Here is a 21,708-nt window from a genome sequence, read left to right on the forward strand (position 1 = left end):
TTCTCCTGCCTGAGCCTCACAAGTAGCTGGGAGTACAGGTGCATGCCACCACCCCTGGCTAATATTTGTATTAGTAGAAACAGGGTTTCACCATGTTGGCCAGGCTGGTTTTGAACTCCTGACCTCAAGTGATCCGCCTCGCAAAGTGCTGGGATTACAGGCATGAGCCACCGCACCTGGCCTATTATAATATATGGAGAAGGACCGAGAAAAGAAAGTCTGAAGATGAAACTCTTTGCATGTGGGATTTTTTAGTTTTGTTTTTTTTTTCGCATACAGGTACGGGCATGTGCGCACACACACACTCTGTCTCCCTTTTTTCTTAATTAGAAAACCCACCATCCGGTTGCGGTGGCTCATGCCTGTAATCCCAGCACTTTGGGAGGCTGAGGCGGGCAGATCACGAGGTCAAGAGATCGAGACCATCCTGGTTAACACGGTGAAAGCCCCTCTCTAAAAATACAAAAATTAGCTGGGCATGGTGGCGTACGCCTGTACTCCCAGCTACTGAGGAGTCTGAGGCAGAATTGCTTGAACAGGAGGTTGCAATGAGCCAATTTTGGGCCACTGCACTCCAGCCTGGTGACGGAGCGAGACTCCATCAAAAAAAAAAAAAAAAAAAAACTACCTCCTGCACAGTCTCTCCCTTTTCTTATGCCTCTCCCCGCTCCTTTTTTTATTTTTTATTTTTCAAACTTGGAATCATAAGTTATTTTATAATTTGCCTGTTTCACCCTAACGGCCTGATCCTTTTCCTTTGTCATTAAGTCTTCTCCTACAACCTAGTTTCTAATGGCTATATAGCACTCTTTCATACATGTGGTATTTAATGGACATAATTAGAACCGTGTTGCAAGGCATTTAGGTTATCTTTGTTTTTGTACTATTTTATGCATGTATAATACTGTTGAATATCTTTTATATGAATTTTTGTATACATTTCTTTTTACCTTAGGGCAGATTCCTGCAAGTAGACTTTGGGAGTCAAAGCATATACACGTTTTAATGCTTTTGCTAGCTATTCCATTACTTGGTAAACTATTTGTGTTTCCACCTGCTGTGTTTAAGAGCTCCTATTTTTCTTTTTTTCTTTTTTTTTGAGATGGAGTCTCGATCTGTCTCCTAAGCTGCAGTGCAGTGCAGTAGCACGATCTCGGCTCACTGCAACCTCTGCTTCCCGGGTTCAAGCAGTTCTCCTGCCTCAGCCTCTCAAGTAGCTGGGATTACAGACGCCTGCCACCACAGCCCGTTAATTTTTGTATTTTCAGTAGAGATGGGGTTTCACCATGTTGGCCAGGGTGTTCTGGAACTCCTGACCTCAGGTGATCCACCCACCTCATCCTCCCAAAGTGCTGAAATTACAGGCATGAGCCACCACACCTGGACAAGAGTTCCTACTTTTCTGAACAGTGCCCTTTGTTATAACTTTTTAAACTATTTTTTTCTAATTAAAATGTTTAGAATTATATATGAGGAAATCATCTGACAGTCTTTAAGGCTCGTCTATTTAGCCTATCAAGCATAACAAATTCAAGAACTTTTTGGACCAGGTGCGGTGGCTCACACCTGTAATCCCAGCACTTTGGGAAGCTGAGGTGGGCAGATCACTTGAGGTCAGGAGTTTGAGACCAGCCTGGCCAGCATGGTGAAACCCTGTCTGTACTGAAAATACAAAAGTTAGCTGGAGGCCGGGCGTGGTGGCTCACGCTTGTAATCCCAGCACTTTGGGAGGCAGGCCAAGGCAGGAGGATCACAAGGTCAGGAGATCGAGACCATCCTGGCTAACATGGTGAAGCCCCGTCTCTACTAAAAATACAAAAAAATTAGCTGGGCGTGGTGGCTGGTGCCTGTAGTCCCAGCTGCTCAGGAGACTGAGGCAGGAGAATGGCATGATCCCGGGAGGCGGAGCTTGCAGTGAGCCAAGATCGCGCCGCTGCACTCCAGCCAGTGGGACAGCGCGAGACTCCATCTCAAGAAAAAAAAAAAAATTAGCTGGGTGTGGTGGCACATGCTGTAATTCCAGCTACTCAGACCGAGGCAGGAGAATTGCTAGAACCTGGGAGCTGAGATTGCACCATTGCACTCCAACAGAATGAGACTCCATCTCCAAAAAAAAAAAAAAAAAGAGCTAGAAACAAAAACCTTTTGGGGCTGGGCACAGTGGCTCATACCTGTAATCCCAGCACTTTGAGAGGCCGAGGCGGGCGGATCATGAGACCAGGAGATCGGGACCATCCTGGCTAACATAGTGAAACACCCGTCCCTACTAAAAAAATACAAAAAAAATTAGCTAGGCGTGGTGGCAGGCGCCTTTAGTCCCAGCTACTCAGGATATTGAGGCAGGAGAATGACATGAACCCGGGAGGCAGAGTTTGCAGTGAGCGGAGATCGCACCGCTGCACTCCAGCCTGGGTGACAGAGCAAGACTCCATCTCAAAAAAAAAAAAAAAAAAAAACTTTTTGACTCACTAGAGAATAAATATAGGTTAATTGTAGATCATTTAGATATTATGAAAGCATAAAGTGAAAAGCATAAGAATCTTTTTAAGATAGGTGAGGTCTTATGTGCAATTTTGTGTCACACTTTTTTTACTTAATTTATCTCATGTACTTTTTTCTATTACATTAAAGTCTTCCTTATTAATGACTTCATAAAATCCATTATATGGCCATATTATGATTTACCCAACCATTCCTCTTATATTGTCTACCCTTTTTTTTTGGTCTCCTAATTCTTGCTGTTATAAGTAACCCTGTGATGGGTATTATGTGCATAAAATTTCGTTTGCATTTTTATTATCCCTTAGTACATACAAATTCTATGAAATAAAATTCATGTGTCACAGCAGGAGTGAACATATTCAAGTATCTCAGTGCATTTAACCAAATAACTTTCCAGAAAAGCTGCACCAGTTAACACTTAACACCAGCAGTGTATGAGCATGCCCATGTGGCAGCCACCTCAACAGCATGGAGCATCCCTGTTGTGCTTGCTGGCGGGTCGTGGTGTCTCACATCTGTAATCCCAGCACTTTAGGAGGCCAAGGTGGGCAGATCTGAGGTCAGAAGTTCAAGACCAGCCTGACCAACATGATGAAACCCTGTCTCTACTAAAAATACAAAAATTAGCTGGACAATCCCAGCTACTCTGGAGGCTGAGGCAGGAGAATCACTTGAACCTGGGAGGCGGAAGTTGCAGTGTGAGATGACACCATTGCACTCCAACCTGGGTGACAGTGAGACTCTGTCTCAAAAATAAAAAATAAAAAAATGCTAATTTACCGAGTGAAAAATAATCAAGAAGTTTTTCTTGAATGAATAGTAAAGAATGAGAAATCGGACTATGGATTAAGTAGCATGCTATCATTGTTTTATTAGTAATATAACTATTACAAATGTGATCAAATTTTTTTTTAATTAAAAGTCACTTTTTGAAGTCAATTTACCCCCAAAAAAGTAAATTACTTTTTCGCCCCAAGACATGGGGGATTTAATTTTTTTCTGTCGTTTTGAAAATTCAATGCCAAGAGATAATACCATATTGAGATTTTTGACCAAATGTTACTAGCATAAATTGCCTTGGTTTAAGACCTCCACTCCTTGGTCCTTGGTCCCTTCAGTTTGTGGTGTGAATAAACATCATTTGTAATTATTTGACTAAGTCATTTAAAACCCCTGTTCTTCAGTTTAACATAATGTTTAGCTCCTCCCTTTCTCATTGAGGTATTGTATGAATTTAAGGGCCATGTGAAATATTTGTCCCTTCTTAAAAGATAGGCACAGGATATAGACTGGGTAATAAAATGTGGTTTGGGTTTCTAGTGTTTTTTATGCTTCCAGGTACCCAGAACCTCAAATTGTACTTTGAGCTCCTCAGAAGAAAGGTGCTCCAGGCATCTAAGAGAATACCATTGGGGTGATACTTACAAATTTGTAAGCTAACACTGAAATCTTAAAACTTTAAAAATATTAATGCATTTGTATGATTTATTTTTCAACTGAGTATATCAAAGCACTTTATAAACAAGTGTTGTTCGTAGTTTGTACTGATGGGAAAACTGAGGCATGGGGTGATAAGGTGACTGGCCCAAGGTTACAAAATGAGTTATTGACAACTCCAGAAATAGAAGATTTTTAAAATTCACATATTAGATATATGTGGGCATTGGCATTCAAAGCTTCCCTCATGCTATTTCCTTTAGTCCTGTCCTTTGAGGACTTGCCTTCAAGGGTGAGAGGGTAGGTCAGGTTTCCTGGCTTGTTCAGCCTTTAGTCTCTGTAGAGGCTTCCAGCAAGCTGACAAGTTACTGCCAAAAGTGAGACAGATGGTATTTTTTATGATGTTGTCCTTAGTTAGAGACTGTTAGTGATTCTTCTCCTCAGGCTACTCTTTGAAAAGCTGTAAGGTGGTATCAGCTTTATTGTGGTTGGCTGAGGAAGGATTTGTACAAGTAAATGTTCTCTGCCCTGTTGTCATTCCTAGGGTCATCTGGTCTTGGAGTATCCTGAAGTTGAGGGATTAGATTATGCTCTGAATTGGTATGCCCAAAGTTTGAGAAAATGTTTTACTTTTCTGTGTGTTGAGATGAAAGTCTCCCAGGCTAAAGATTTCTGAACTGCACATAAAGCCTGAAGAAACACTTGAAAGGCACTTTATTTCTCCCAGGTCCCCAACCATGGGTTTAGGCTTTTATGCCAGAAAGGGGACCTTCATGAACAAAGACCCCCAAGACCTAGAGAGAAGAGGAAGTCTGAAAGAGGGAGGTTTGAATTCAGCCTTCAGGAAAGAAGAGGGCAGAGCAGGAGGCTCAGGCAAGGGAGTCAGGAACCACAGACCAGAAGCATGGACTTGGAAAGGTTTTCATGTAATTGAAATGAAGCTATTGATTCATCCATTTTAAAAGAATTTGAAAAATTCATTAAAATATTAGCGGCATCCACTAATTAATAAAAGCATAGGGAGTGGCATCTTTAAAACCAAAAATGAAAATGAAGAAACAGACTCCAGCCCAGGGACCAGGGGCGATTATGAGGGACATGGTGCCTCATACAGCCAAGATGATCCAAGAGGCATCATCTTTATGAAGCTTTAACACCTGGCAGCCTGCTCATTGTGTTGTTTAAGAGGTAAGTATGAACTGGTTTTGTTTGTAGCTTTTGTGTGGAATCAGGTAGTGCTGTCTGCAGAGTGTAAACCTTTATTTCATTAAGTAGGAATAACAGACACGGTAATTCTGTATTAAATCCCAAGAGTTTTATTCTAAATTGGTAATGTGACTTTCATCTCTGGAGTTTTTTCAAATCGTTTTTAATTTGTGGTTGAGTCTCCATGAACTTTTAGTGTGTCATCAGGGAATAGTTGATTCCCCTTTTTTGAAACCTTTGAATTTCATTTACCCTTAGTGTTCAAAAGTATCAGAAAATTGAAATGGATGCAGATGATTGTATCTGCCCTCCCTTTCAGGAAAGCCATGTTGACTTTAAAATATCAAAAAAGTAAGTTCAGTTATGATTGCAGGGGGTAATGATAGTTTGATCTACAAACTATTTGCAGTGTAAAAGTGAAATACCTTAGCTGACTTAGTTCATTTTTGAAAGTTTTGGATAGCTAAAACAAAGTTGGCAAATAGGCTCATAGAGCAGTTACACAGTAAGACTAAATTCATATTTGATACGGATTCCTCTCTACCTCTCATTCTGGGAGGATTTAGTTTTACTGTTTGGTGTTTAGGATAATGATTGTTCTATTTTTCTCAACCCACTATGTGAATATGTTTTCTGTTAGAGATGGGTTGTTATCTGCAATGTGGACTTGAGTTTGGTTATTTCATCATTAGAGACTTTTTTTCAGCAGTTGGTTTACTTTATGAGAAAGGATCATGAGTTTAATTTTCCCAGTGATATATTTGTGTTCTCATTGTCAAGATATAAGTTTCTTAATGATTTGTTATCTTTTTCTATTTTCCTAGACTAGTATTAAAATTTTGATAGCATATGGGTTTGGTTCCACTTACAGAGAATAAATGTTCACACCTTACTGGTATTAGCACACATCACATGTAGAAATGGTGTTTTCTTGCCACTTACTCTTTCTCATGAGATGCTTATATTCCTGTGGGCATTTGTCTTCCACGCTACAGCACATAATTTGATGAAACATTTTCTGTGCAAGAGCTTGCGTTTCTCCAACTCTGGTTTTATGGACCACTTCTTTTCATTGGTGTATAGAAGGCGGTTAGAACGTGGTGGTAGAATGCAGGTTTTAGGTTACCTGGATGTGAAGAATCCCAGGTCTTTGGGGTAGCTTTGGAAGTTACTCAACTCTTCTAAGTTAGTTTCTTGATCTGTCAGATGACAGTAAACCTCAGAGTTGTGAAAATTAAATGGATATAATGTGTATAAAGCACTTAGCATAATGCTTTATACATTGTAAAATTTTCAAAAATAGGAGTAGTTATTACAAAGAAATTTGAAGAAGAGGCCTAGTGGGCTGCATGTTAATAATAGTTTGTAGTTAATGAAAATTAAATCACAGCATCTTAGATGTTTATCATCTGCATAGTACTTTCCTGGTTGCTGCTTTAATCTTTGTATAGTTGAAAGTCTGTAAACTTTCTAGTATTCTTTGATTTCTGGCCCATTTCCCCCCTACCATTCATACTTACATTTTTTGGTTCGAGTCACCATTTCTTGCAAAACTAATTAAATACATTCCTAAACACATGATATTGCCAATATTCATTCACATCCACCATGTCTAGGTCCAAGTCTTCATCTTCTTTATGCTAGTCTAATTTTTGCTGAGCCTTAGAACCAAAGACAGACTCCGGGGGTTGATATGGGACCTCCAGAATGGGGATTGCACAGAATAATCTTATTTTTCCTCTATTCTTCTAGTCTGTTATGTTCTGAACCCACACATGTTTTCGGAAGGACCAGATGGCTGACACTGGCTAATGGGAACCAAAAGACGAGTGAAAGTAACCTGGTTGTCACATACCCCCAGCTTAGAGGTGCTTCACCCTGCCCCAAGGTCAATTTCTATTTTCTCTAGAGACTTTATCCCATTATATCAAAAACCTTTACTACAGCCTGACTTATCTGAGGTTAGAGTATCATTAAGTCAAGCAGCAGCATTTGTTGAATGAAAAAAGATTGTACACAGGACTGGGAGAGAAGCATCTGCCTTTAAAATACAGTAGAAAGCCGGGCATGGTGGCTCACGCCTGTAATTCTGGCACTTTGGGAGGCTGAGGCAGGTGGATTGCCTGAGCTCAGGAGTTCGAGACCACCCTGGGCAACATGGTGAAATCCTGTCTCTCCTAAAAAAAAAAAAAAAAAGTACAAAAATTATCCGGGCATGGTGGTGCACACCTGTAGTCCCAGCCACGCTGAAGGCTGAGGTACAAGAATTGCTTGAGCCCAGAGTCAGAGGTTGCAGTGAGCGGAGATCACACCGCTGCGCTCCAGCCTGGGCGACAAGGTGAGACTATGTTTAAAAAAAGAAAAAAGGAAGTAGAAACTTGTGGTTTAGAGCTGGGGTTTTTAGAGTCATGGGTCTGGGTTCAAATCTAGCTCCTCCGCTCATGAGCTCCTTGACAATGAGCAAGTTGCTTAGCCTCTCCAAGCCTCAGTTTCTCATTGTAAAATGGGAAGAATAATAATACATTCTTCAAATTTGATATATGAATGAATGAAATATTATGGATAAATTATTTACTGTTCCAGGCACTGTGCTAAATAAGTAGCCAACAGATACTAGCCTTTGTTGTTCTTAGTGAAGAGGTCATAATCAAAAGAGAAGGTAAGCACAAAGACAAAAACAAGGCTTAAACTACAGAAACATGACTGGGTGCAGTGGCTCACTCCTGTAATCCCAGCACTTTGGAAGGCTGAGACAGCTGGATCACGAGGTCAGGAGTTCGAGACAAGCCTGACCAACATGGTGAAACCCCATCTCTACTAAAAATATAAGAATTAGCTGGGTGTGGTGGCATGCGCCTGTAATCCCAGCTATTCAGGAGGCTGACGCGGGAGAACTGCTTGAACCCGGGTGGCGGAGGTTGCAGTGAGCCGAGATCACACCATTGCACTCCAGCCTGGGCGACAAAGCGAGACTCCTTCTCAAAGAAAACAGAAACAAAAAAACATAAAATTGAATAGAAGTGCTAAAGCTAAAGAAAGTCCTAAAATAATTGGAATAGGCACGTTTTGTGAGGCTTCATGAAAGAGGTAATTCTCAAGCTTATGGAAGAAGATTGGTATAATACAACTTGTGTAGTCAAGGTGTTCCAGGTTTAGAGAGTGACATAAAGATACTTAGGAGTCATTATAGGCTTCTAAACAAAAAAATGATTTAGCAGCAGACTTTTCCTGATACAATACAAAAGACAAGTTGACTAAGTAAAAATAGCTCTAGCCTAGAATTATATAAATTAATCCAAATGGTAGAGACAGCCTTGAAGGCCCAGCAGATGAGAAAACTGCAGAATTTGGCAGTAGACCCAGTGGGTAACCAACCAATAAGGTATAGTCAGAAGTGATTACAAAGGTGTTGGGAGCAAATTAGATGGTCAAGGGATCTGGAAGAGAGACATCATGAGGTAGGTTTTCTTCTTTGAAGGTGGGGAAAGATCAAGTGCAGACTGAGCTGTGGCCAACGTTTGCAGACCAGGAATCCACACTAGCTCTAATCAGAGAGCCCTTGGTGTGCGGGAACTGCCAGTTTGCCGACGTGAAAAGAGTCCCAGACTGGGTAATGGTGAGCCCTGAAGTCGCACCCCAGCTCTGCCACTCAGTGAGCACGGGTAAGTCATCCACCTCCTCCAGGTGGCCTTGATGGCCCTCCCTCCTCTGAGACTAAAGAAAGAGAGGCCACGATGCCCAGAGCAGCCTCCTTCCTGTCTCAAGAAAGGAAAGGATCTCAGGAACCCATTTCATGTGGTAGCAGCTTTTAGTTGTGGGTTGTAAACAGCCCTCTGTTGCCAGGAAAATCAAATTGCAACCCTAATTACTGATCCTAAGCAGTAAATGTGACATTGGTTAATTCTTCTGTGAGGGCCTGAACGCTGGTTCCCTGGAATGTTGCAGACCTTTGGAATCGGGGCAGTTACACTGTTCTCATTCACAAGCTTTTCTCTGAGTTGTCCTCTTCTGAGCACTAGAGTTGGTTGCAGAAGTGTCTTTCTACAGTTGGCCAAGCACTTTTTGCAGACAGCAAGAATTGCCATTTTTTAGTACTGTCCTATCAGTGTGTCCTAACTTTTTACCTCATAAGACCAAGTTGGCTGAAGCATAGGACATCACTCAGTGCTTTGAAAGAAAGCTGTTTGATTCCTGTTCACTGAATGCCATTTCTTTCAGGGTAGATTTGAGGGCTTTACCCTTAAAGTACAGTGCTACTAACTCTAGATTGAGGGTTCAAGCCACCCCATGGGTTAACTTCAACAGATGAAAATTTTTCCTTGGCTACAGCAACATCCCTAATCCTGACCAGCCATGGAGAGGTTCGGTTCTTACAAGGAAAATGAGTGAATGTGGGAATGGCTCACCACATTGTGAAAACAAAACTCACATCCTGCTGATGGTTGGCTGAGGACTGTCATGTCCACATACAAAGAAAAGCATGTGGCACAGTTTTAGGACAAAGGTGAGCAGAGATCCACCGTGGAAAGGGGCATATTTTCTTATAGAGAGACCATCCAAGGCATGCCCCTCGGTAAGCAGTGTTGGTGGGTGACCGCGGTCACACGCATGGAGGCTTGCTTTCCCCTGCTCCTCATACCCACTCCCTAGCAGTTTCTGGTATTGAGCACCCCCTTAGTCATGCCTTGCCCAGTTAGCCATTGATCAGCCTGTTTCCAGAGCAAGTCATGGGCATCAGATTGCAGACAGGACTTTGTCTCCCTGTTCAGTGAAGATGTTTGGAAGACAAAAGTGACCCTAAGCTGTTCTGAAAAGGGTTGAGATAAATCCTCTTCAGTAGAACATGACAGAGCAAAGGGCAGACTTGATGGTGTTTGGGACCATTGGTATAGGCTGTTAGGATCAGAGAAAGCATATTTAGCAAGGATACAAACTCAGATGATAATTCTTGCCTGAAGAAGTGTGGTTAACGTTTCTAAATTTGAAGTCTTAGAGTACCTTAGTTTTAAAAATATGTCATTCCAGTTCTGCCTTTTCAGAATTCTGACTGATAACCTGAGCAGTACATCAGCTGTTGAATGAGGAAGATGAGTGCATTGGCAATGGGATAAGAATGGACTAAAGTTTAGAGCAGCCCATGTAATTCAGTGTGGCTTTTGTTTGTGGTATCCAGATACCTGTCCATACTTGGTAAAAATTATGGTGCCTGCCTTTTTTAGAGGGAAAATGACAGTAACTTCCCCTCATTCTTTTGACTAGGTTTGTCAGGATAGAATGTGACCAGAGGAAAATAGTTTTGGTAAAGACAACACAGTGCTTGGGATCAGATGAATTTTGGATTTCAGATTTTTTTTTGGATTTGGGAATGTTTGTATTGTACTTCATGGTTGAGCATTCCTAAAACTGAAAATCCAAAATGTTCTGGTGAGCGAATTTGAGCATCTTGCTGCTCAGAAAGTTTCGGATTTTAGAGCATTTCAGATTTTGGATTTTCAGATTCAGAATACTCAACCTATTGCAGAGAAACATTGAAGAAAGGAGTTTCTTCTCTTACTTGAAGGGTGTTGTATATTGAATAGTGATGTCATGGTTTTTATTCTTTCATATGCATAGGGGAGGAAGATTGGAAGTGTATTGCAGGGCTCTTTGTGTTTCTGTCAATCCATGCTGTGGAGGGGTTTTTGCATTTGTCTTAGATTCTTCTAAATTCCTGCATCCTATGAATTATTGAAAGATGTTATTTGTTTTTAATAGAGCAGAAGAGGAAGGATTTCTGCTGTTAGAATTAGAGTAATTTATCTCTTGGGTTGTTCTGTGAGGCTTACTCACAAGTCACACCAAAGATGTATGTACATATATGTACACACATACATACATATAATAGTATGTATACATGCATGTATGTATTTTATATTCCTTTTTACTCTGACAGGATTCAAAAGGAGATTCCTTTCTGAGACAGATTTGTTTCACATTACTTGCCGCAAAGCACAAAGGGAGTGTTAAGCTTGGCTTTAAAAGACTCTAGTGTTAGTTACCAGGAAGAGCTTTACTTTGTCGAAGGCACTAATTAATTCAGGAACAGTTGAAGTGCTTAAGCTAAAATTGGGACCTATACATAAAAGGTATTTTAGACGATAAAAATTTATCCCTTTTCACCTGTTGGTGTCTAGTGGTACCATCCTAGTCCAGGCATGTCAAATTTTAGAGTTTAAATTTTCCATTTTTGAAGCCCATCACAGTGGCATGTGCCTATAATCCCAGCTACTTGGGAGGCTGAAGCCGCAGGATCCGTTGATCCCAGGAGTTCAAGTCCAGCCTGGATAACATATTGAAACCCCATCTCCATTGTTAAACCAGAGGAGCACTAATTTTAACACTTAACCTGTCATACTTTTGATGTTAGTTATAGCCTTGGAGATATGCAGTAGCTCCCTCATTTCATGAATAAACTAAGACCCCAAAGAAATAAAATGATTTAAATTTGCTGTTCAAAGTTTATAGCAGAACCAAGACTAGAACCCAGGCCAGTTCTTGCTGCTTCAGTCTTAATAGTTAGGGAGTTTCAGCCCTGGTGTCAAACCACAGGTTTGAATGCCAGCTCGGCGGGGTTTTTTAATGCAAGTTATTTAATACTCTGTGCCTCGGTTTTTTCATGTGTAAAACAGAAATAATAGTACCTAGTTGAAGGGTGCTATGAATATTAGCTATGATACCATTGCTTAATATAGAGAGATTGTTTAGTCAGAGTTAGGTAACATTTTATTATCTAGTCTTCCTGTCTTAATTTATTTCTATCTTATTCACTCTATTTATTGAATGAAATTAAGTCATTCTTCAAGTAAAGCAGATTTAGTAGAAACAACCACACTGATCTGCTCTTTGCTTTATTCTCAGAACAAGAGTCCCTATCAGGTATGGTTTGTTGTATGGGAAGATGTTTGTTTTAATCTTCCAGACCCACTCAGCAGAGAGAAGTGACAGTCAGGTGCCTGATTTGATCCTTGAACTGAACTTTGATATGTTTCAAATAGATTTTTTTCACAGAATAGTAGCCAAAATTTTTCTGTAAAATAAATTTAATCTCAAGTCAGCTAATTTAATAAATGTTTTGGATACCCCCAAAACAGGCTTACCAAGTGACCCACTTGTTGGAACTTTTTAGAAGTAAATACTGGGGAAGGAAGGCTTGTAGGAATTTTTCTGTAACATTACCAATTGTCCCTGTAACTCAAGGAATTTGTATTGGCAAGATATGCCTTGCTTCATTCTCAGCTTGCAAAGAAAGATTTATCTGTCTTAACATTAATTTTTATTTTTAAATTATCCTGCCTCCACTGAACAGATTGTCACTGCTTTCTCTGAAAGGTCAGGATAAGTTCTGCATATGAGCCTTGGAACAGGGTGATCTTTGAGTCTGGCAGAATGTATGACCACATAGGTCTGACAGAAGCATCACTTGCCATCAGCAGCCACTGGGCTTTCTGTTTCAGTTGACCTGCAGAGCTTAAGGATGTTGCATTCTGTGACCGCCCACTCTGCCCAGTAGTTGTAACCCTTAACTATTTTAAGGAAAACAGTTGGTGATTTTCCTGTGGTTTGTTTAATCCTCAGGATTCTGTGGTGTCCTTCTAAGATCACATTAGATCAGTCCTGGTCATTGAACAGTGCCAAGCCAGAGTGTGACTCGAAGGGAGTGGAGGCCATTCCTTCATGCCCAGGCCGAATGTCCCTCCTCCCTCTGCATGGCGTCAGGCTCTCACATGCTGCCAAAAGCAGTGATGCTGTGGATAGAGCAGACTTGGGACAGAGCAGTCTTGACAATTAAATTCAGGAGGGCACTTTTGTTATTGTTACTGTTTTGAATCCATCTAGAGATAAACCAAAGTAGAAAATAGTTGAGTTGTTTTTTTTATTTGCCTTAAAAGAAAAATTTTCTCTGAAAATAATGTAGTGTTCCTAATGATCCATTCTATCTAAGAAAGGAAAAAGCAGCTACATTATATTATCTATTATAGGTTTTTAGTCACTGTTAAAGCACTTTTGTACATAGTAAGTCAGTGATTTGGAGAGGCTTTACTTGCCTTGTCTAAGATAACAGCATATTCAAAATCCTTCTTATTAAGCTGCTCAGCAATTCTAGCCTATGGAAGCGTGAAAGTATGTTTTAGAGACTTCACAGCCCATAAATTGAGCCAGGTGGCTTCTGAATTGTGTTACTGCAAGACACTTCCTGTTAAATAACTGGGTGTGTCTCTATTACATTTTTTTAATGGAGTTGACATTCAGTGCCAGGCAGACATTTCAACATAAAGAACCTCCAGCGTTGTTACCTACACATTGTAACCTAGCACATTGTCACCTTGAGAGACTTGTATGAAAGAAACTCTATAGTAAAGGAAAAATTTCGCAGTTCTGAGTTCTTACTTATTTAACATGTAACTGAGTACGGCATTACATTCTAAAGAAACTGGAGGCTGGGCGCAGTGGCTCACGCCTGTAATCCTAGCACTTTGGGAGGCCCAGGTGGGCGACTCACCTGAGGTTTTGAGACCAGCTTGGCCAACATGACAAAACCCTGTCTCTGCTAAAAATACAAAAATTAGCCAGGCGTGGTGGCGTGCGCCTGTAATCCCAGCTAGTTGGGAGGCTGAGCCAGGAGAACCGCTTGTACCCAGGAGGTGGAGGTTGCAGTGAGCCTAGATCACGCCACTACGCTCCAGCCTGGGCAATAGTGAGACTCCGTGTCAAAAAATAAAATAAATAAATAAATAAGTAAAGTGGAATCATTTTTTGTTAGCAGGCTGGGTGATCCTCTGACAAGTCCTGTAACCTGTTTGTAGTGTCAGTGTGTTTAAATGCAGAGGAACATTAGTCAGTGTGTCCCCGTGTACACACAGCCTTATTAGAGTTTAAATAAATTGCTTGTAACTTTCCTTTCTGGTTAGTTATGATCAATAAGATGGTTTTGGTTTTTAAATATAGGCAGTGGTCACAAAGCTGGACTTTTCACAGCTGTGTCAGACCAAACTAAATATTTTATGAAAACATAATTTACAGGGCATTTGTATAATCTTGCTTATAAGTATCTTTCAAATTTTGCACTTTAGTTATATAAATTGTACTCTTTAATAGGTATTAATAGGATGGGGGGATTCTTTTGGATATATGTTAAGCCACCAAACCTCTTGGCTGGAAAAGATATAGCAATACCATTTAAAGACGTTTGCACGAGGTGTATACAGATTTCAGAGAATTCCAACCTATTCTAAAACTTCATGGAAATGAATTTGGAATCTCACAGGGAAGTAAATAGCTCCAGTCTTTTTTTCACTGATAATCACATGTGACAGATGTGTTTTACGTAGAGTAACAGGAACCTTAAAAAAAAGTTTTTTTCTTTCACATGATTTAACAGTTATTACACAGTGCCTGAATATAGGTCTAATTGTTCTCTAAGATACCACTTTTAAAGCTAAAAAAGATGAGTTGTATGTGGTGTTTGAAAGAGCGTTATGTATCTTGTAGCATTATATATTTTGGATTCTTATACCAAGCATCCCTGTCTTTGCAGTTGCCACCAACTACTTGGGAAACATAAGAAGTGTCCTGTGTGTGTAGCCAGCCTCCTCCTAGAAAGATAGGAGTCTACTCTGAGAAGTCTCCCTACCTCTTGCAGTGCCTGTTGGCACAAAGCAAAGTGATTTCACCTAAAGAGAAGACAAAGCTGATCCTTAGTTTGCAAAATCCACCTAACCTTTGCTAAGCATGAACCTCATTGCTTTCTCTTTAATGTTAGTAAAGCTGGATGTCAAAATGGTACCAACCAGTATTTTCTTTGCTCTCTTCTAGATATGGTTTTGTGGAGTTTGATGATCTGCGTGATGCAGATGATGCTGTTTATGAACTGAACGGCAAAGACCTTTGTGGTGAGCGAGTAATTGTTGAGCATGCCCGCGGCCCACGGCGAGATGGCAGTTACGGTTCTGGACGCAGTAAGCATTCAAAGGGCATACTTGTATCAGTAACGTGCTTTTATTATCAAATGCTAATTATTTAAAGTAATTAATTGATATTGCATTTAAATGTATTGATGTTTAAGCTATTTTATAAATTATGTGTCTTTTTTAAAAAATGTAGAATTACAAATAAGCCTTTGATCATGTTTAATTTTAATTAAATTAATGACAATTTCTTGTTTGTAATACTTTATAAATATGTTTAATGATGTGTGTTTGTGTTGTTTTTTTTTTCTCTGTAATGCAATTGTTTAACATAGATTTAACAAAGACCTCAATGTTTTAATTAAAAGAATCCTTTGAGGCTAAGATGACTGCCTGTTCCATTTGCTGACCTTGGGTTACCTTTCCATGCGTGGCTCTTTGAACCATTGTGGCCCTTGGCTGACCAAAAACAGGAAGCCATGTGACGACCGCAACCTTTCCCCATTAGACCTGGGTGGTGAGGATCCCAAGGGTTAGACACAGATGAGATTAAACTGAAATAGGTGCCTGAAAATCTTTTTTTTTTTCATATAAAATATTCACAAAATTTTTAATCACTGTGAGTAACACCAGTAACTGATTAGTAATTTGGTTACTTATTTCTAAATTGTGAAATTGTTAATAGTTTTTAATTTATGCATGTTAATCTTAAATATAAATATTAATGAATATGTATACTTACAACTTTTTAAATTAAATGTTTATATTTAGCTGATTGCTTCTTTAAAAATCTATTTTAGAATTAAGGATGGGAATAGAGTTAAAACGTGCTATTGTTTGGGGTGGGGGTAAATAATATATTTAAGGGGGGGTGTGTGCTGTGTCATTTTTTTTCCTTTTCCTCCACTGAAATAATCTTATTTATTTGAACCTTCCAAAGGTGGTTATGGTTATAGAAGAAGTGGCCGAGATAAATATGGCCCTCCTACTCGCACAGAGTACAGACTTATTGTGGAGAATTTGTCAAGTCGGTGCAGCTGGCAAGACCTAAAGGTTTGGGCCCCATTAACCTTTTGGGGTAAGGTTGGGCAGGAGTTAAAGTTGGGAAACAGGTAAATTTGTGCAGGCCTAGGCATACCCAAAATACAATGTTATATGTGTGAAAGCCTGCACAGAGCTGGAAGTAATTAAAGGTTCCATATGAGTACAAAATATATCAGAATTGCACTTCTACTGAACATTGTGGGACCATCATTCTAAGGACACATCTGTGAGTTTGTTTGGTTTTGTTTTGTTTTTTGTTTGTTTTGTTCGAGACGGAGTCTCACTGTGTTGCCCAGGCTAGAGTGCAGTGGTGCCTTCTCGGCTCACTGCAACCTCCGTCTCCTGGGTTCAAGCAGTTCTCCATCTCAGCTTCTGGAGTAGCTGGGATAACTGGCACCCGCCACCCACCACGTCCGGCTAATTTTTTTTGTATTTTTAGTAGAGACGAGGTTTCACCATCTTGGCCGGGCTGGTCTTGAACTCCTGACCTTGTGATCCACCCGCCTCAGGCTCCCAAAGTGCTGGGATTACAGATGGGAGCCACCGCACCCAGCCTGATTTTGTTGTGAGACAGTCTCACTCTGTTGCCCAGGCTGGAGTGCAGAGGCACGATCATGGCTCAGAGATTGGTTGTCACTGTGTTACCTAGACTGGTCTCCAACTCCTGACCTCAAGTGATCCTCCAGCCTCAGCCTCGCCAACTGCTGACATGACAGAAACTTGGCCCAAATGTGTTATGTGAAATTTCCCTCTGTAAAGAATGTTTGCAACCCCGTCTCTACTTAAAAAGATAAAAAAATTAGCCAGGCATGGTGGTAGGCTGGGCACCTGTAGTCCCAGCTACTCGGGAGGCTAAGGCAGGAGAATTGCTTGAACCTGGGAGGTAGAGGTTGTAGTGAGCCAAGATCGTGCCACTGCACTACAGCCTGGGCAATAGAGCAGGACTCTGTCTCAAAAAAAAAAAAGTTGGCTGGGCACGGTGGCTCAAGCCTGTAATCCCAACACTTTGGGAGGCCGAGACGGGCGGATCACGAGGTCAGGAGATCAAGACCATCCTGGCTAACACGGTGAAACCCCGTCTCTACTAAAAAATACAAAAAACTAGCCGGGCGAGGTGGCGGGCGCCTGTAGTCCCAGCTACTCGGGAGGCTGAGGCAGGAGAATGGCGTAAACCCGGGAGGCGGAGCTTGCAGTGAGCTGAGATCCGGCCACTGCACTCCAGCCTGGGCGACAGAGCAAGACTCCGTCTCAAAAAAAAAAAAAAAAAAAAAAGTTATAGGAAGATGCCACTATAGCTACTCACCAGTCAGTAAAATGGTTGAAACCACCAGTGTTTACTGCAGCATTTGCTGTAATATGCAAATTCACATCAGCTTCAATGTGTATCCTTACTGGTGAAATTGACAGTCTGACCCATGTTCTTTCATAAGGTTTTTGATGGAATATTTGTCCTGAAAGAGTTTTGGTGTCAAAAATTAAGATTCACTGCTAATGTTGGCCATCCAGTGTAGTGATTCCAGCTTTTTTTAATTATTATTTTTTAGACAGAGTCTCACCGTTTCACCTAGGCTGGAGTGCAGTGGCCCCATCTCAGCTCACTGCAACCTCTGCCTAGGGTTCAAGTAGTTCTCCTACCTCAGCCTCCCAAGTAACTGGAATTACAGGCGCATGCCACCATGCCCAGCTAATTTTTGTATTTTAGTAGAGACCGGGTTTCGCCATGTTGGCCAGGCTGGTCTTGAGCTCCTGACCACAAGTGATCCACCTGCCTTGGCCTCCCAAAGTGCTGGGATTACAGGCGTGAGCTACCACATCCGGACCCATTTATTGACAACAGTGTTTTTAATCTCAATAGGGAAGAAAAATTTACTGAGCAGTATCATAATCTGAATGGTCTTAGGAGGATGCATGAAACAGGTGTTGTTTTGTCTCCCTTCTTGCTTTTTTTGGCCATATTTAAACATGTCATCTCTAGCAAAATGAGTGAGTGTATTTAGGTTCAGGAAAGAATAGTTAGGAATCCTTTACATTTGTACAGTTTTAATTTAAAGCACTTCTATTTTTCCCCCCCTTTTTAAAATTTAATCCCAGCAACCTTCAAGTAACAGATGCAGAAGAGCTGGAACCAGGACTCTTAACTCCCCGTTTTTTCAGGTGCATCATGCTTATTGTCAGCACCATAGTAGACCTTTACTGAATGTCTGCCAGCACGATTCTGCTTGCTGAAGGAATGACTCCAGTATTCTGAGAGTTAGGGATTGAACATCATGGATAGAAACTGGAAAGCTACTCTCTTCATCAGTAGAATGCTAACTCGTCATGTGGTGTCACTAAATGTAATAGTAAATTAACTTCATAGAAAACCTCTTAATTTTTTTGTTAAAACAGAGCCTAGTCACTGTTGGGGGAAAGGCTTCTGGGGTGCCTGTATAAACTGGCCATAAAAATATGGGACAATAAGTTGTGCAAAGCCACAAGAGGCCTCTTGTGGGAGGAGGAAAGCCTTATCGCCATTATGTTCCCAAGCTCTGAACAAGACTTGCTCTCTTACCCATAAACACTGTGTTCAAGGAGAAAGACACTCCTTTGAAGCATTGGAATGTGGCCAGACATGCAGCCTCCTAGTTAAGCCCGCTCCCACCAGCTACTCTGATAAGTTAAAGATACGCTGTTTGAGCACAAAGGAGATTCATTTAAACCGCCGCTGCTATAGATTATGCGTATGACACACTGCCTCCCTTTCACCGTTTTGCCCTAAACGTCGGCTTCTTAGATCTAAGTGATTGTACTCAATAAATAGTGTGGAGACCAGAACTCTGAGCCTTTTGCAGCCTTCATTTTGCAGTTGGCCACCTGGCCCCCACTCTTTATGCAGTCTTAACCTCTCTCTTCTCATTCCTTCATTGCCCCCAGACTTTGGCTGTCCTATGGGTGGTATTGAGGCTGGTCCCCCACAGTTATCACCCTTGGTTGGCTCTACACGTCTGTACCTTCAGGGAGTTCCATTCTCAGGAAATGAGAGTAACAGATAATTGAGCAGATTTCCTAGCTCTCAAGCTGGCCAGCCTAGATAGAATCCTGGCTCTGCCACTAAGGTCACTTACGTTACCCTTAGCAGGTTACTTAACGTCTTATGCCTCATATTCCTCAACTATAAAATGGAGTTAATATTAATTTCTACTCAAGGTTATTGAGATAATTTAGTGAATTTTATATATAAAAAGCCTAGAATAGTTTCTGGCACAATGTATGTTAGCTATTTATCAAGGAAATACAAAAAGAAAACAAATTAGGGGATATTAGTAGTTTAAAAAATAAATTTTTTTTTTTTTTTTTGAGATGAAGTCTTGCTCTGCCTGGGCTAGAGTGCAGTGGCATGATCTTGCTCACTGCAACTTCCACCTCCTGGGTTCAAGCGATTCTCCTGCCTCAGCCTCCCAAGTAGCTGGGATTACAAGCGCCTGCCACCACGCCTGGTTGATTTTTGTATTTTTAGTAGAGACAGGGTTTCACCAAGTTGCCAGGCTGGTCTTGAACTCCTGACCTCAGGGATCTGCCCACCTTGGCCTCCCAAAGTGCTGGGATTACAGGTGTGAGCCATTGCACCGGTCCTTATTTTTTTGTTTTGAGGCAGTGTCTTGCTCTTTACCCCAGGCTGTAGTGCAGTGGCACGATCACGGCTCACTGCAGCCTCAACCTGCCTGGGTTCAGATGATCCTTCCATCTCAGCCTACTGGGTAGCTGGGACTACAGGCATGTGCCACCACACCTGACTAATTTTTTAAATTTTTATAGAGATGGGGTCTTCCGTGTTGCCAAGGGTGGTCTCGAATTCCTGGAATCAAGCAATCCTCTGCCTCAGCCTGTCAAAGTGCTGGGATTACAGGCATGAGCCACCACATTTAGCCCCAAAACTTTATTTAAAGGAATAATTTAATGTGTATTTATTGTCTCTCCCACCCACCTAATATGGCTGGTGCTTTAAAGAACCTCAGTACATGATTGGTGGGTAGATGAATATATTTAACAGTAAACTATTCTGTGGAACGCTGGCATTTCTTAAGAAAAGAAAAGTTCACTCAGATCATTGCATTCGATATTTTAGCAAAACATAATATAGTCACGCTTTTTTTTTTTTTCAGGATTATATGCGTCAGGCAGGAGAAGTGACTTATGCAGATGCTCACAAGGGACGCAAAAATGAAGGGGTGATTGAATTTGTATCTTATTCTGATATGAAAAGAGCTTTGGAGAAGTTGGATGGAACTGAAGTCAATGGCAGAAAAATCAGATTAGTTGAAGACAAGCCAGGATCCAGACGACGCCGGTCCTACTCCAGAAGCCGGAGTCATTCAAGGTACTGTTGATGTCTTTTGTGTATTGTAGCTCACCATAAATTCATTATTGAGCACATAGATAATTTATTTACATATTCCTGTTGAGTTCTTAATAACATGATTCCATCTGGTTCAATAACTTAGAATTTTGAACTGAATATTTATTTGTAAAACTCTTGAACTCTTAGGTCATGAGTACAAATAGAAGTAAAGTCCCTTCTCTCAGAAATCAGAGGCCTTGTCGGGCGTGGTGGCTCACGCCTGTAATCTCAGCACTTTGGGAGGCCAAGGTGGGTGGATCACCTGATGTCAGGAGTTCGAGACCAGCCTCAACATGGAGAAACCCCCGTCTCTACTAAAAAATACAAAAAAATTAGCCAGGCGTGGTGGTGCATGCCTGTATTCCCAGCTACTTGGGAGGCTGAGGCAGGAGAATTGCTTGAACCTGGGAGGCAGAGGTTGCAGTGAGCCAAGATCGCGCCACTGCACTCCAGCCTGGGCGACAGAGTGAGACTCCGTCTCAAAAAAAAAAAAAAAAAAAAAAAAACAAAAAGGGAAATCAGAGGCCTCCTTTCACATTTCTTGGGATCCCTAGATCCTACTACCTTGGTTGAGGGCACACATGGAAACTTTGTCTTATTTAGCACCTGAACAGGCCAGGCACTGGGCTAAGCATTGGAAAGGCATTATAAAGAAGACAAATGGCCAGACGCAGTGGCTCACGCCTGTAATCCCAGCAGTTTGGGAGGCCAAGGCGAGTGGATCACCTGAGGTCAGGAGTTCAAGACCAGTCTGGCCAATGTGGTAAAACTCCATCTCTACTAAAAATACAAAAGTAAAAAGAATTAAGCAGGCGTGGTGGCACACGCCTGTGGTCCCAGCTACTAGGGAGGCTGAGGTAGGAGAATCGCTCAAACCCGAATCCGGGAGGCAAGGGTTGCAGTGAACAGAGATCATGCCACTGCACTCCAGCCTGGGCGACAGAGAGAGACTCCGTCTCAAAAAAAAAAAGACAAATATGGTCCTTGCCCCCCTGAAACTCAGTCTAGTGTGGAAGATGAGTATTGAATAAACCATGCCATTGTGACAAGGACATGCACACAGCACAACTAGTCTGAAGAGCTGGCAACAGCTGCCCTAAAGACATGCTATAGAACGGGAACGGAGCCCTGATGGATAAGACAGAGATGGTGAGCAGAAGAAAATGCCTTTTTTTTTTACTTTGAGACGGAGTTTCG

General features: G+C 41.3%; 1 protein-coding gene across 3 annotated transcripts in view; it reads left to right on the forward strand.

Moving 5' to 3' along the window:
• SRSF4 (serine/arginine-rich splicing factor 4) overlaps positions 1 to 21,708 on the forward strand; it is a 30,865-nt gene that overhangs the window by 5,623 nt on the left and 3,534 nt on the right. For all 3 annotated transcript variants that reach the window (XM_011955503.1, XM_011955502.1, XM_011955504.1), the window contains exons 2-4: positions 14,998 to 15,140; positions 16,030 to 16,142; positions 20,276 to 20,490. In XM_011955503.1, the coding sequence (XP_011810893.1) occupies positions 14,998 to 15,140; positions 16,030 to 16,142; positions 20,276 to 20,490 (471 nt within the window). The remainder of the gene's footprint in view (positions 1 to 14,997; positions 15,141 to 16,029; positions 16,143 to 20,275; positions 20,491 to 21,708) is intronic.

Source organism: Colobus angolensis, unplaced genomic scaffold (genome assembly GCF_000951035.1).
Source record: "Colobus angolensis palliatus isolate OR3802 unplaced genomic scaffold, Cang.pa_1.0 Scaffold4, whole genome shotgun sequence".
Classification (NCBI taxonomy): Eukaryota; Metazoa; Chordata; class Mammalia; order Primates; family Cercopithecidae; genus Colobus; species Colobus angolensis.